Source organism: Xiphophorus hellerii, chromosome 10 (genome assembly GCF_003331165.1).
Source record: "Xiphophorus hellerii strain 12219 chromosome 10, Xiphophorus_hellerii-4.1, whole genome shotgun sequence".
NCBI lineage: Eukaryota > Metazoa > Chordata > Actinopteri > Cyprinodontiformes > Poeciliidae > Xiphophorus > Xiphophorus hellerii.
Genome location: NC_045681.1, coordinates 21126425 through 21140167, shown reverse-complemented (window position 1 = coordinate 21140167; position 13743 = coordinate 21126425). Strand labels below are relative to the sequence as shown.

The following is a 13743-nucleotide window of genomic DNA, read 5'->3' as shown; positions in this document are numbered from 1 at the left end:
ATTTCTATTTTTCTCTACTTCCAAGATGTCCTCCTCAGCAAACTGGAAAGTAGCTATAATCTGTGCTACCGTGCTGCTCTTCCTTCGTGCACAAGGTGAGTTCAGTTTCCGTTTTCCTCTTTTATCGGCTTCCGACTTTAGGCCTCATCACGCATTGATAACTCTGTGACAAAACCCGGATTCATGGACCCCCCCAGCCCCCCATTTTTGAACCGCTCTGTGTGTTTTGCATTGCAGGACAGAAAAACGGGACAGTGGATACATATTTTTTTCATGCTGGAATTGATCTCTCGTGTTGTGTGGAAATCTCGGTTGCCCCCATCAGAGAAGCGGTCCGGGCCTGCTACGAACAGAGGGAGTACTCACTTAACATTTGCAAAGTGCATGCCTTCATGTAAGTAATCGCTCTGTACAAGCTGCTTCCCCCCCCCAATTTTGGATTCTAAAAAAAAAAAAAACAATTAAAAAAAATCTAGATTTGGAATTCAGTCAAGATTCCGTTCACATTGCACTGTTATTCCATCTATATGTGTTCACATTTCTTGTTTTTCTTTCCTTTGCACAGTTTCGTGACTGTCTCAAACAATTCATACTGCGTGGATCCAAAAGCAAGCTGGCTGCCAACGAGACTTGAAACACTATCCGCTGTAAGTGTTAACATTGATGTTAGACAATAAACCCAAATTCAGAGCAGAAACCAATACCATGTGGAAGTTGCTCAAATGTCATGGACTCATTTGTTTTCTCCACAGAGAGGAATAAACTGCACTGTGCTGTGAATTGGGCTGTAGCGGCCTACAGAACCCATAATGCATCTGGAGGTACTGGATATCCAATGGTATCAGTTTCAACTTTGTCGTCTCCCGCAGTTGGGATGAATTTTTAAACAATTAATTTCTTTAAAAAAAAAAAAAAAGAAGAATCATCTGTCCAGAGTTGTCCTGTATTTACAGCCTTTGCTCTTATAAGTGTCAATTCTGTAAAAGTTTAAAATCAGGAAAACTAGTATAAACATCTGCAATGTTAATCAGAGTTGAATTATCTTTCTTGCTGAAATGTCTGAGAGCTTACTTTTAAGCTAATTAGCTAATATTTCTAGAGTCTTACAAACAAATTAATAAAATAAGTACACCCTTTGCTTCTTTTTGATTTACTTATTATTTTTTTTAACAAGTCTAATGTTTTCCTCATTGTCCTGAGGATCATGTGGGATTAATTATGTATTAAGTGCCACTTTCTTTAGGAAAAAAAAAAAGTTAATTCTAGAAGCTAAACCCTTAAATAATATTCAAAACAGCCGAATTGTGTCCTGTTGAAATTAGTGTAGGAGCAAAACTGTCGTCCAGAAACAATAACAGCATAATTTCTTCATCTAAATTCTCGCTGCCGCTCCCAGTGGAAAGTATTCAAACAAACATATTTTCGGTTTTGAATTTTTACCAGCTTTGTGCTCACAATATGGAAAATTGCAAAGTTTGGAATCATTTTGTCTGAGATGAAAATGCATCTGCCTGCAGTGGATGTCTTTGCGAGTCAGAAGCGAGGAAACACGGCTGCATTGAAAGGAAATATATTGAGCCTGAATCAGAAACTGTTCCTGCTTCCTTAACATGGGATGTACAGTATGTTGGTGGCTTACAAAAAGCCTGAAAACGTTGAAAAGTGTAAATCACTTTACAAATACACCAACGCAGTGCTGTGTTACATTTATGCTTTTTCATGTTACGACCACAAACCATGATGTATTAAATAATATAAGTTGGGATTTTGTGTGACAGGCCAACATGAAGGAAAATGCTACTTTTGGTAGCTTTTCCTCTAAAAACACCCGGAACTGGAATTTTGTAATAGTTCAGTCACCAAATATGCCTTAATGTGAGTTAAAACTTATGTTAATAAATGAATGTTACATCTCAAGTCCTATAATAAAAACACATCCGTTCAATTAGAATTTGTGTTGAATGAGGCTCAGTATGTCGCAATAAAAGTACTTTTTGAAAAACAACAACCACCTTCAAGCAGGTATTAAACATTACATTTTCAAACATGCAAACATTTTCAACGTTTTCAGCCTCTTTGATTTCATTAAATCCGCATTTACGTATTAAATATATATTCTTTATTTGGTCTTCTGTAATGCTCTAATCTTAAATGTCATGTTTTCAGCAACTGTAATTAGAATCAACAGAAATAAAAGCTTGAAAACAAAGATTTTTGGTAGAAATTTACTCCTCCCTTCTTCTTTTTTTCTCCCATCTGCCCCTAAGAGGCCGTTGTGCCGACGGATCATCAACAGAGCAGACGTTGAGAAACGTTTCTATAAACAAGTTGAGCTGATTTAAAATCAGATGCATGTAGTTGGATTAGTTAGCCTAAAGCACTGAATTCAAATCCACCATTTTCTCTTTCTCAAACAGCAACAAAAAAAGGAACAACTTTATTTTGACGAAAACAAAACATCAGCTCTTTATATTAAGCACTTTCTGTTCATGCAGCACATTATTTTACAATCCGCAGTCGCTTATCTCAACCCAGTGTCCGCTTCCACGGCCTCCGTTCCCAGTCCTTAAGCCCTCCTTCGCTTCACACTGCGGTCTCTCTACCATACGTGTGGTTCCGGAGGGCGTCCCAACAGGAAGTCGGATACTTTGAGTTCACAGGGACTCCAGGTGGAAGCGACACCGGGTCAGGGTTTGGATCCCTCTTGGCTGGGAGGAGGATCCATCAAGTCCTTGAATCCCAGTTTCTGCAGAGGCTCCCTGGCCATGAGCTGACTGGAAAACACAGGAAAACACGGAGCTCAGTTTGTCTTAACCGTTCAGAGACAGAAGGGCAACGAGTGGAGCGGCTTCCTTACTGATCCATCCTGCACTCCAGATAGTCTTTGGACTGCAGCCGGCACTTTGAGTTGTCAAAGGTGTTTTCCCTCAGACACTGCATGAACGTCTCCTTGAAGGCCTTACACTCTCCTGAGAAGAAGAGTTCGCCCGTCACCACAGATGTTTTAGGATGCAACAGAAACGCTCAATTCTAAATAAGACCTAATATTCATGCTGTTATTCATCCTTCACTTGCAGTTTGTCGTTTGTGGCTCGTTTTCTGCCGTTTAAGACCAGGAATCAAAGAACTCGGATTGTGGATTTAATTAAATAAATTAGTTTTTTGTTTAGTTTGCCCCCCTTAGTGTAGTTGTTTATCATTTGTTGAATTATAATGAAGTTCTGCTTTTGAGAAATCTGGGCTACTTGTGATTGGCTCAGAATCTAATACGTATCTCTAGTTACTAAACTATTCTAATTTAATGAAGCGTTTTTTTAAAAATGTACCTTTTTTTGTAGCATTTATCTTATATAAAAAAATATGTGTGTATGTATATATAATTTAGTTATATTTTACATTTTTCAAACATTTTATTTTTATCTTTTTATTGTATGTACAGACATACAGACATATAAAAAGTTTATTTTTGTAAAAAAAAAATTATATTGTGTATATATATATATATATATATAGAAATGTATACATAAAAAACACTACTTTCTTTTTTTTTTTTAAAGATCTAAAAAAGCCACTATTTTTATGTTATTTTTTATTTTTATTTTTGCTGTGCTGGTTTCTCTGTCTTCTACTTTGATGGTGGCAAATAATTCACCATCATAGTTTCAAGCTGTTTTCTATTGCACATTTTTGATAATTATGTTACTAAAAACAGTCCTAATTGTTAAAAAAAATAGCTGTGAGCTTTGCTCTGTATTTTATAGATACAACATTAAATGGACCGAATAACTTGAAAATGATTAAACTACCTGTTGAACACATAAATTACAGGTAAGGGTCAATGGTGGGTCACAGGTGTTGTTTAACCAGAAGAACGACGCAACAGTCGCTCACCGAAATGATCCAGAGGGAAGGAGCCTTTATCCGGAGCCCGAGGTTTAAAACTCTTCGAGCCGAAATTCATAGCGGTCGACATGTTTGCGTTTATATTAAAGGAAAAGAAGAATATCTGAACCGGAGAAGCTGCGGCTTCAGAGCTAAACAAGGCTGCGACCCTGCCGTCGCGGAATGTGACGTTTTGTTTTGGTGTCAGCAACCAGACATGAATAATCGAGTCCATCGCGCCGAGTGTCGATAACAGATTACATCGATGTTTGTTTCATGTTTTTGCATTGAAGGCTACTACTGTATCTGGCTTAAATACGCACCAGTAAATGCGCAAAGCCACACAGAATAGCTAAATATAAATATATTTAGCTATTCTGTGAACTTGACTGGTGAAAGAAACTCAATACGAGTTAATTATTGATTTGTTATTTTTATGGGGAACTTCAAAGGCATATAGCAGTTGGTTTTATTTCATTATTTCAGATGAGTAAAAACTGTAACCTAAGGATATAAGTGAAATGGACAAAACAAACATGTCAAACTTGTAAAGATATATATATATATATATATATATATATATATATATATATATATATATATATATATATATATATATATATATATATATATATATATATATATATATATCCATCCATCCATCCATTTTCTGTTCACCCTTGTCCCTAATGGGGTCGGGAGGGTTGCTGGTGCCTATCTCCAGCTACGTTCCGGGCGAGAGGCGGGGTTCACCCTGGACAGGTCGCCAGTCTGTCGCAGGGCAAAAAAAAAAAAAAAAAAAAAAAAAAAAAAAATATATATATATATATATATATATATATATATATATATATATATATATAAAACTTTTTTATCATCCCAGTTATACTGCGGGGAGTTCAGTTCAGTTAACTTATTTAAGTGTTTAGTAAGACCTTTATGTTTAACACTCATAGTACAATGTTTCAGTGTTTTAATTAATGTTTCTCATCTTAAATGCCAGAATATTAAAATTAAGAAAAGATACTTTTTATATGTATTCTTAAACTTTCTTGACTTGTGTGAAACATTTTATATCTGCAGATATTCCTTTATTGTCAAAATGGGAGACAAGAAAGGTGATTTAACATGTAATAAGCAAGCAAAATTATGATCTTATAAATGCGGGCTTTCCCAAACATTTGAAAGATTTTCATAAATTAACAAAGTATCTTTCATTATTTAGACATTAATCTATTAGAATGTTTTTATTTAACAGACCTCTGAGTGACTCAGTGTGGACTTCAAATAAAATAAAAGCTCAGGAAAGTTTTATTACAGCTACGTTTTTTTTGTTCACAACATCAACAGTGAGCTGAGAAGATAATCTCTGATTAAATTGGCCCACAAGTTTCCTTTGTGACTTTATTTGCAACAGGTAGTTAAGCTGTGAGGCTGAGAACCACCAGCCTCAACTACATTGAAAACATTTGCCATGGCTGCAGAAAAAAAAAAAACTACTACAGTGGAGCCACCAAATAATGTTCCCAAGTGTAACCAGACCAGACTAGCAAAAACAGTTCAATGTGACACCAAAATAATTTCCTATTTATATATTTATTTATTCATTTAGTAAATAAATGTATATATTTTTTTCCACATTTATTTATTTAGTTTTACATTTATGTCTGGACTGAAGAAGATGACTGTATGCCTTTGTATGAACTAATCACGAAATAATGGCCGGCATTTTTCCAGCTTTGGCCATGGCCCCCCCTTGCCCCTCTCTTGGGATCGCCACTGCAATTATATTCACACATTTCTCAATTTGTATCTCATCAAATCCACACACTGAGCATTTTTAACTGCACACGACGTACGTTTAAATATTATTAGCTTGTATTGCTAGTAGCAGTTAGCCTATAGTTACGAAGCAGAACAATTAACAAATCATGTCTTGTTTCTACTCGTTTATACTTATTTTGAGGTGATGAAGGTACAACGGACGACACCTTTAAAATAGCAATTCAACGCCACCTCACGTCTTTATCCAATTCTTGTATTAAATTTCGTTTTACTGAGTGCAATTTACGTATTGTGCCGCTAGATGTCTCACTTCTAAACGTCTTTTATTGAAGAAGGGAGAAGGTGGAGGAGGTGGAGGAGGCTCTGGTGGTTGTTCTTCAAGCTTCATTATTATGCAGTCAGAGATACAAGGTGCCAGAGTAATCAGAGACAGCGGCTCGTCGGCACGGATAACTCGGTCTCCGCCGCTCCAGCTCAGACCGGAGGTGACAGGTGATCTCCCGCTCTGACTGTCCGTCCGTCCGTCCGTCCGTCTGTCTGTCTGTCGGGCTCCGGCGGCGGATGTTCTCGGACAGGCTTCACCCCACCGCGGTGAGGCTGGACCGACAAGACGCACGCCATGGCGCTGGAAGCGGACGGGAACAAGTTGCGGCTGCAGGACGTGCTGGAGAAACCTGGCAACGAAATGTGCGCTGATTGCGGCAACCCAGGTAGGACGCTCCCCGCTCCCCGCTCCCCCATCTCCCTGAAGCCGGCGGTGGCTGAGCATGCGGCGGCTGCACCGTGGGGACTTAATGTGGGAGAGGAGGAGGGGAGATGAGACAGCTAATAAGTCTCACGTTTCCTATCTGGTCCATTTAGGTAAAGAAGCAGAAATCTAAAATGGTTTTCTTTATTATAGTTAGAAGAGGATGGACTCTGGACTTAAGTCTGAATCATAAATCCATAAAGGTGTTATCTTTGTGTGTGTGTCATTGTTTTGCCTAACTGTGTGTAGTCAATGTGTGGTCTGTTATTATCCACTGTCAGCACCTCAGCTTGTACCCTAATTACTCTCTGTGTGGATTGCACTACAGTTGCTATTTGTTTTAGCTGGAAATCTTTTCTATATGCTCCAGTTCCTGACAGATACATTTTTTTTCAGTCCATATTCTCTCTTTTGTGATTTCCTCCCTCCATCCCGTACCTATTTGTCCTCTCTGTTGTGGCAGTTAACCAGTAAGGCTCCAGTACGGGCTGAACGCCCAGTGCTGGGAGCCCAGCCCTCCCAGGATGCTTTGGCTTTGCTCACAGCCTCTCTGAGGCATGGCTCTCGTTGAGTGTGTGTTCGTGTGTTTGTGTGTGTGTGTGTGTGCGTCTCTGAAGCCAGTGGTACTCCAGCAGAATCAGATAGATAGCTCTGTCAGGGCGGGGGTCCCTGAACAGGTGGAGGGGAAACAGCCTGAGATCAGACATGAGGAGAAGATCTTCTCACTGGGTCTGTGGGTGCTATTGGTCGCCATGGAGAACAAAACCTGACCAGATATCTGCACCGCATCTATCTATTCATCCATCTACTCCTCCATCATCTGTAAGTTTCCACATCCATCCCTTCATACACCTATTCATCCGTCTATCCATTCATCTATAGGTTTCCATATCCCTCCGTCTGTAGGTTTATCCATCCATCCATCCATCCATCCATCCATCCATCCATCCATCCATCCATCCATCCATTTTATTGGCAGGTTTTTATCTCCAAGCCTAACTACATTTGGTATTATTGCCATAAATAAATTTGATCAGTATTCTTATTTATTTTGGCCGATATGTTTTTACCATCTGTGAAGGGTAGGGTCTTGACATGGGACCTGATTTTTGCAGCTATTTTGGCCATGAAACATCTATTATCAAAAGGTTTCAACAATCGTAAGAAATAAATAATTTTTCCACCGAAGACATTCAGGTGATTCCAGAGTACTGATGTTAAAGTCATAGTTAATGACTTGTGAATTTTCTGCCCCTTTGTACTCTTTGCTGAATGAGTTTTAGCTATAAGGCTAATTTTTAATGAGCGCACAGACATGTGGCCCACTGAACACTTAAACATGCTAGTATGTTGGGTTAGCCTGGTAAAACCAGCTTCTTTTTCTTTGCTTCGTACAGAGGTTCTGGACCCTGGGCTATTGAGGAACGATTACTTCCTGGAGTTGTGGACACTGTTGAGATTTAAAATTTTACATAATCGCTAACGTTTGGTCACGACAACATATGTAATGCGCCAGTTTGAGTCTGTGAAACTTGCAGGAAATTGGCTGTGCTGCGAAAAATCATTCTCTCCTTCGGAGAGAGAAGTGCCGAGCCAAATGTCGAGACGTCTGTTAATGCTAATTCAATATTTGGAAGAGTGGCCAACACGAGTAATGGTTGGTGCTTTTTAAAACATGGAAATAATTTGTGGGTCAGAAAATTGTGTGTCAGAAGGCAGAAGTCTGCTTTGGAACCGGTTCCAGTATGGCTAGCTAGCTAGGTTGAAACCAGCTAGCTAGCTTGAATCTCCTGTCCGTTCCTTCCTGTATCTCCAAAGTCATTTAGTGCTAAATACCCTGTAAGGTTCTGTCTGAACATAACACCACAACTATCAAAACATTCTACTGCTGATTTCATTGAAATAAAACTAGCTGAATAGTAATTTATATGGCTAATTAACCATTTTTCCATGTTTACCTTCATGAGGCATTTAAGGAAACAAGTGGCAGTACAAATAAAAACCGTAAGGAAACTCAGTGATCAATCAAAAGTACAGCAAACCCTCTTCTCTGTTACCAGGAACTCCCAAGCTTATAATTCATAACTCCTAATGGTCAGGACATGAATTATTGATGCTAGTTTGGTGGCTCAGTCCCAGCATGGGGACAGAGTGCTGTCTGGTTCACTACTATCTATCTGCCTCTTTTAGGGAAGAAAAATGCTTTTGCAGTACTATCTCACCTCATAAAAGGAAGCCAATAGGAATACTATAAGAGTAGTTTTAAACTATATTTCAGAAGGATGTTGCTCGTATGGGTATAGAAAAATAATGTGTATTGTAAGAAACTTTACCTACTTTTTTTGGAAATTATGTGAACAAACATCATTTGATCCTCTTTTTCAGTCCAGCTGAATAGTACATTTAAAAGGTGAAAAACAAGAAGTGCATGTTTCACAAAAATAAACAAAATCAAATTGAGATCAGTTTGTTTTAATTCATGTAAAGTTGGAGTTTTATTTTGTATGAACATTTGGTATCTTCATTGCTGTGTGTGATACATTCTGTTTTTATAAGGCTGTTGTTTAAACATGAAAAACTTCTGAAGAAGTAAATCTTAGTAAATCGTGGACATGATTTAAGACTCATTGACGGCAGTCATTGGCGCCAACGGATGGCTCAGTGACATGTTGGGTTTTTATGACTCAATTCCTTTTTCCCCCCGTTTTTTTAAACAGGAACAGTATGGTTTGGATAGCATTTTGTGCCTTAACAAATGAAATCATCATTTAAAAGCACGCTATGCTTACTCAGATGGTCTATGATACTAGAGTTGGTTTGATGATTCTAAACTTTTAAGTGTGAACAGAAATGGAAAACGGAAGAAATCTGTAAGGGGGAAACAACATTTTCACAGAACGGTATACGGAATGCTAACGCCGTAGAATGTTTTGACCCGTCCAATCCATGCCAACCCGTCTTAGCTGGGGAATAAATTGCATAGCAACAAAAAGGCAAAGTGTTGTTATTGACCTCTGCCACTGAAACGCATCGGAGATTAATTTTTAGCCCTGGAATGGTTCAAAAACTTTATTTTTACTTCTACTGCTGGGAACATTAAGAAACCTGGTTTCTGACAAACTGAAGGCTCAACATGATTCACATTTGACAAAAACTCTGAAACGTATTTCGACCCAAGACCATTGAATTAGTCTGTTTGAATCTAATCCCTCTGATTTCTGGGTCCAAAAGCAATGACTTCTATCTTTTCTTTGAAAGGCTATGGGATTTTCTAACCCATTTGGTCACTGAGATTATCAACACCATGACTCAGTGAGTGTAGGGACTGTGGTTATGTAGTGACACAGTGATATAATTCGTGTGTCATCATCAGCATAAACATTGTGAGAGAACTTGTGGTTCTCTATCATCTCAGCTGTGGGATCCTATAGATGTTAACTAAAAGTAGGCCGAGAATACAGCCTTGAGGAACCCCACAGCTGTTTTTTGGTTTTTCCAAACGTACAATTACCAAGTAGTCCCTGTCTACCAATAGATATAATGTAAATAATATTGTGCATCAGCCATAACAGCAATATTCATATTGGATATTGATATAGACAGACATGTTTTACACCAGTATACCCCTAATACCAGACAGTCCCACCCATTTTTACAGTCTAGAAATCTGTATGTTGTGATCAATTTTCAGATACTGAGTTTGAATAATACCATGACAGACATTCTAAATCTATGTTAAAGTTCCTACTGTAAATAGCTTTGGTTTATTTTAAAAAGTGTAGTTTTTCTTATTTATCTCTAAGGTCTTAAAACAAAGCTACCCCTGTTTAAATTCTGTCTATAAAAGAAATCAGAAAAAAAAATAGTTGATGGGATAATATTTTGTTATTGAATGGGAATGGGCATCATAAACAGGAGGCTTCTGGGCCGCACTTGTTTTCGTAAAATCCCAATAAACTCATTATTATGTCATCATTGACATGAGGTCAGTGATGACTTTATGTCAACTTCCTGCCACAAATGTGCAGAAACAGAATGCAACATAAACCGACAGCCATGTGGGTATAGGGGATTTTGACGATGATGCAAGCAACCGTTTTTAGTGCTCAGTTTACTGCAGGTTGAACACACATCTCACTGTCCATAAGTGAGGGGGTATTGTAAATGCTCTCCAACGGCCAGGAGAGATGAAACGTTTTAAATCACATTTTCATTACGGACTGGTCAAAAGTACAGGATTGGAAAACGTTTGGTTCCATATCAGTAAGTGGAAAACGTCGGGCTGTGCTGCTGCTTGTAGGCGCTCACAGAAAACTAGCTTAGATTATAAGCATGAGAAGAGTGTTGGTGTGTGTGTGTTACTTTTAGTGCCACAGTGATTAATCGGATTCTTGAAATAGTCATTAACTAATTTTGCAATCGATTAATCTTAAACTGGAATACACAAAGAACATCAATTTGCTGAAAGAACAACATACTCTAAGCAGTTTGCGATTAAGATTAAAAAAAAAAAAAACCTTTGTCTGTACATACGTTCCACCTAGAACTTGAGCGTAGACTAAAGGAATGCTATGTTGTTGCATTTTAGGCAATGAAATGTCTATTTTCTTGTTTGAAAAATTGAATTAGTTGCTTATTTTTATCAGTTGCAAATAACTGATGCAACGGTTATTTGCAACTGATAAAAATAAGATAAAAAACATTTATCTTTTTTGATAAAATATTAGAAGTATATTTTATTAGAAGTGTTAGTACTTCTAATATTTTATCTAAAAAAAGGCTTAAGTGGTTAAATGAAAAATCTGCAGAATGTGGCAAAAACAAATTTTTTTACCCGATTAATCGTCGATTGCTACACTAATCGTTAATTGCAGCCCTAGCTGCTTTGATAACAAAGCATATCTGTTTGCGCTGGGCGGTGGCCTAATTAAACCCTGGGAATAAGACAAATTCAAATACACGAGCTGAGTTCATCTCGACTCTGGCAGCAGTTTAATCAAATTTGCGAGAAGTCAGGGTGCTGTATGACGTCACATACTGCGCATTTACAGCCTCCTTAGTAAAACCAGGGCATTTCGTCGTCAGCGGCGACCTGGCTGACCTCTCTGCCAGTCTTCCTGTATCCCCTCCATCCATTTACTGAACAGAAACACTTTTAGATGGATTGGAAAAACACATAAACGTAAACTGCTCATTGATTTTTTATGCTTAGTCACTCTTCCTCCTTACCTATGCGTTTTTTTGTTTTTGTCCCCCCCCAACCTCTAACTTTGCTGGTGAGCTTTGATGAGAGGCTGAGCTGGGAGCTACGGCGGGGTTTCTCTATAGCTCAGCAGCGTCGCAGTGCTGACCTCTGTGAAGGACGCACAGATGAGTTATTCCCACCTCAGAGGGCTCAGCAGTCCTCTGAGGCGGTGGGGAAGATGTTTGTCGAAACGCAAAAAAAAAAAAAGGGGGGAGAAAAACCCCAGCAGCATCTTGGATGGGGATGTGAGGCCTAAGCCATTCTAGGATATCACTCTGTGAGTTACTGGTTTGATATTTATTGTTTACTCTGGAAAAAAGCAGGATTCCAAAATTTCTTCATGTTCTGTAGCTTCTGAACTGCTGGTAAATCTGTGAGAAACGATTCCAGCTCATTACAGTTGGGAGTTGCTGTGTTTGGGTTGATGTTAACACAGTAAGATCTTTATAATTATGGTCAAGTAGTAACTGTATTGATACATTACTCATAAATATTCTTGTTCATCTTACAAGCTTAAGCATAGCTAGCTGTTTTAACCTAATCGCACTTTAGGCAATGAAATGTTTATTTTTGAGGTGAAGACAGCAAAAGTACACTCTGTCGGACTAAATCATAAGTACAGTACGTTCCTTCGTTGGTTTCTTTGTTAGTTCCTTCATTTATTCCTTACTTCGTTGCTTTCTTCCTTTGCTTGTTGCTTTGTTCATTCGTTCCTTCGTTTGTTCCTTCGTTCTTCAGTCGTTCCATTGTTCATTCGTTGTTCGTTCCTTCATTCAACGAACAAAGAACATTGAATGAAGGAGCGTTCATTCAATATTGCTTCATTCAACGTTAAATGAACGTTGGCTCCTTTGTTCGTTCCTTCATTTTGTTCCCTTCTTTGTTCGTTCGTTTCTTCCTTTCTCCATTCCTTCGTTAATGTGTTCCTTTGTTCGTTCCTTCATTCGCTCCTTACTTTGTTCATACCTTTGTTCGTTCCTTTGTTCGTTGCTTTGCTCATTCCTTCGCTCCGTACTTTCTTTGTTCCCTGGTTTTTTCTTCCTGTTCTGGTTTGGGAGTTCCTGCAGCTTGTTTTTGACACACATTCTGGGCTACACTTTTTCTCTTACCCATGGCTTTTGAGAAATATTGATGTTCCAAGAAGCCTGCCTGCTAGAAGATCTGCGCCTTAGTTTTTTTTAGAGGTATGAAACTTCCTGGCCAGCAAGAGTTCTTCTCTTGTTCTCGAGTTAAGAGCAAATTTTTCGGATCTTGTAGAGGATGTACAGAGCTTAAGTCCAGACGGCATTTTATCATCGGCGCACAGCCTTGGATGGTACAAGTGGATTTTCGCTCTTGTACAGTTGTTTATTCTAAGCAGCATGTAGCTTAAAATAAACTGTGTGTTGTTTCCATCTGCCTCTACAACACAAATATGTTAATATTTCTCTCTATTTAAAACTATTCTCTTCCCTTTAGCTCTTAAATGAGCGATAAATATATATGTAGACACTTTTATTCCTATGTCGATAACCATCACTGCAAATTTGAAAGCGAAAAGATGGTGAAAAAAGTTAAATGTTTTCTATTTATAGACCCACTGTAGTTCATGCTAATGTTAAAGTGTTTGTACTGGATTCATAAAGGCGAGGTAGAAATTCTACACCTCTTATTTACCTTTACCTACACTTACCTTTAACTTCTGAGCTGCTACACGACTCTGTGTTTCCTATGAAGTATGTCACTAGCAAGAAAAGAAAAAAGAGCTTCTTATCCAAGTTGGAGCAACAAAGTCAATACAGTCTGTACATTTATAGAATAATCAAAGACAATGTGTAATTATTAAGTTTCATCTTTTCAAGGCAAGTAAAATGTGAGAAAAGAAAACATATTATTTGATCAAATCCCCCACAGCCACCTAGAACCGAAGGTAACACACGTTAAGTGAAATCAAAGGAGCTTATGGAACGACAGCATCTTCCTGTGCGCTGGTGTTTTGTTTAGTGTAAGGGTCGCGACCTCAGCGGACAGGACCAGCTGGTTAATTCCCGCCAGGATGCAAATGGCCGTCTGCATTTGCATCCAGACATTCAAATGATGTGTT

At 38.4% G+C, this 13743-nt stretch overlaps 2 protein-coding genes across 2 annotated transcripts in view; one reads left to right on the top strand and one right to left on the bottom strand.

Moving 5' to 3' along the window:
• Positions 1–2398: 2398 nt before the first annotated feature.
• cox19 (cytochrome c oxidase assembly factor COX19) lies at positions 2399–4083 on the bottom strand. Its single transcript, XM_032573672.1, has 3 exons — positions 3892–4083; positions 2858–2969; positions 2399–2774 (listed from the first exon to the last, which is right to left on the bottom strand). Exons 1-3 carry the CDS (start codon positions 3971–3973, stop codon positions 2687–2689), a joined length of 282 nt encoding a protein of 93 aa, XP_032429563.1. The 5' UTR covers positions 3974–4083; the 3' UTR covers positions 2399–2686.
• Positions 4084–5916: 1833 nt separating this feature from the next.
• Positions 5917–13743, top strand: part of LOC116726769 (arf-GAP with dual PH domain-containing protein 1) — a 28540-nt gene continuing 20713 nt past the window's right edge. The window contains exon 1 of the mRNA XM_032573653.1: positions 5917–6377. Coding sequence (XP_032429544.1) covers positions 6287–6377 — 91 coding nt within the window. The 5' untranslated portion in view covers positions 5917–6286. The remainder of the gene's footprint in view (positions 6378–13743) is intronic.

Coding starts and splice junctions, on each gene's coding strand:
- cox19 (XM_032573672.1), bottom strand. CDS start 3,973: ATGTCGACCGCTATGAATTTCGGCTCGAAGAGTTTTAAACCTCGGGCT. Junction 2,970..3,891: donor CTTCCCTCTGGATCATTTCG/GTGAGCGACTGT, acceptor TCTTCTTCTCAG/GAGAGTGTAAGGCCTTCAAG. Junction 2,775..2,857: donor CTGGAGTGCAGGATGGATCA/GTAAGGAAGCCG, acceptor TGTGTTTTCCAG/TCAGCTCATGGCCAGGGAGC.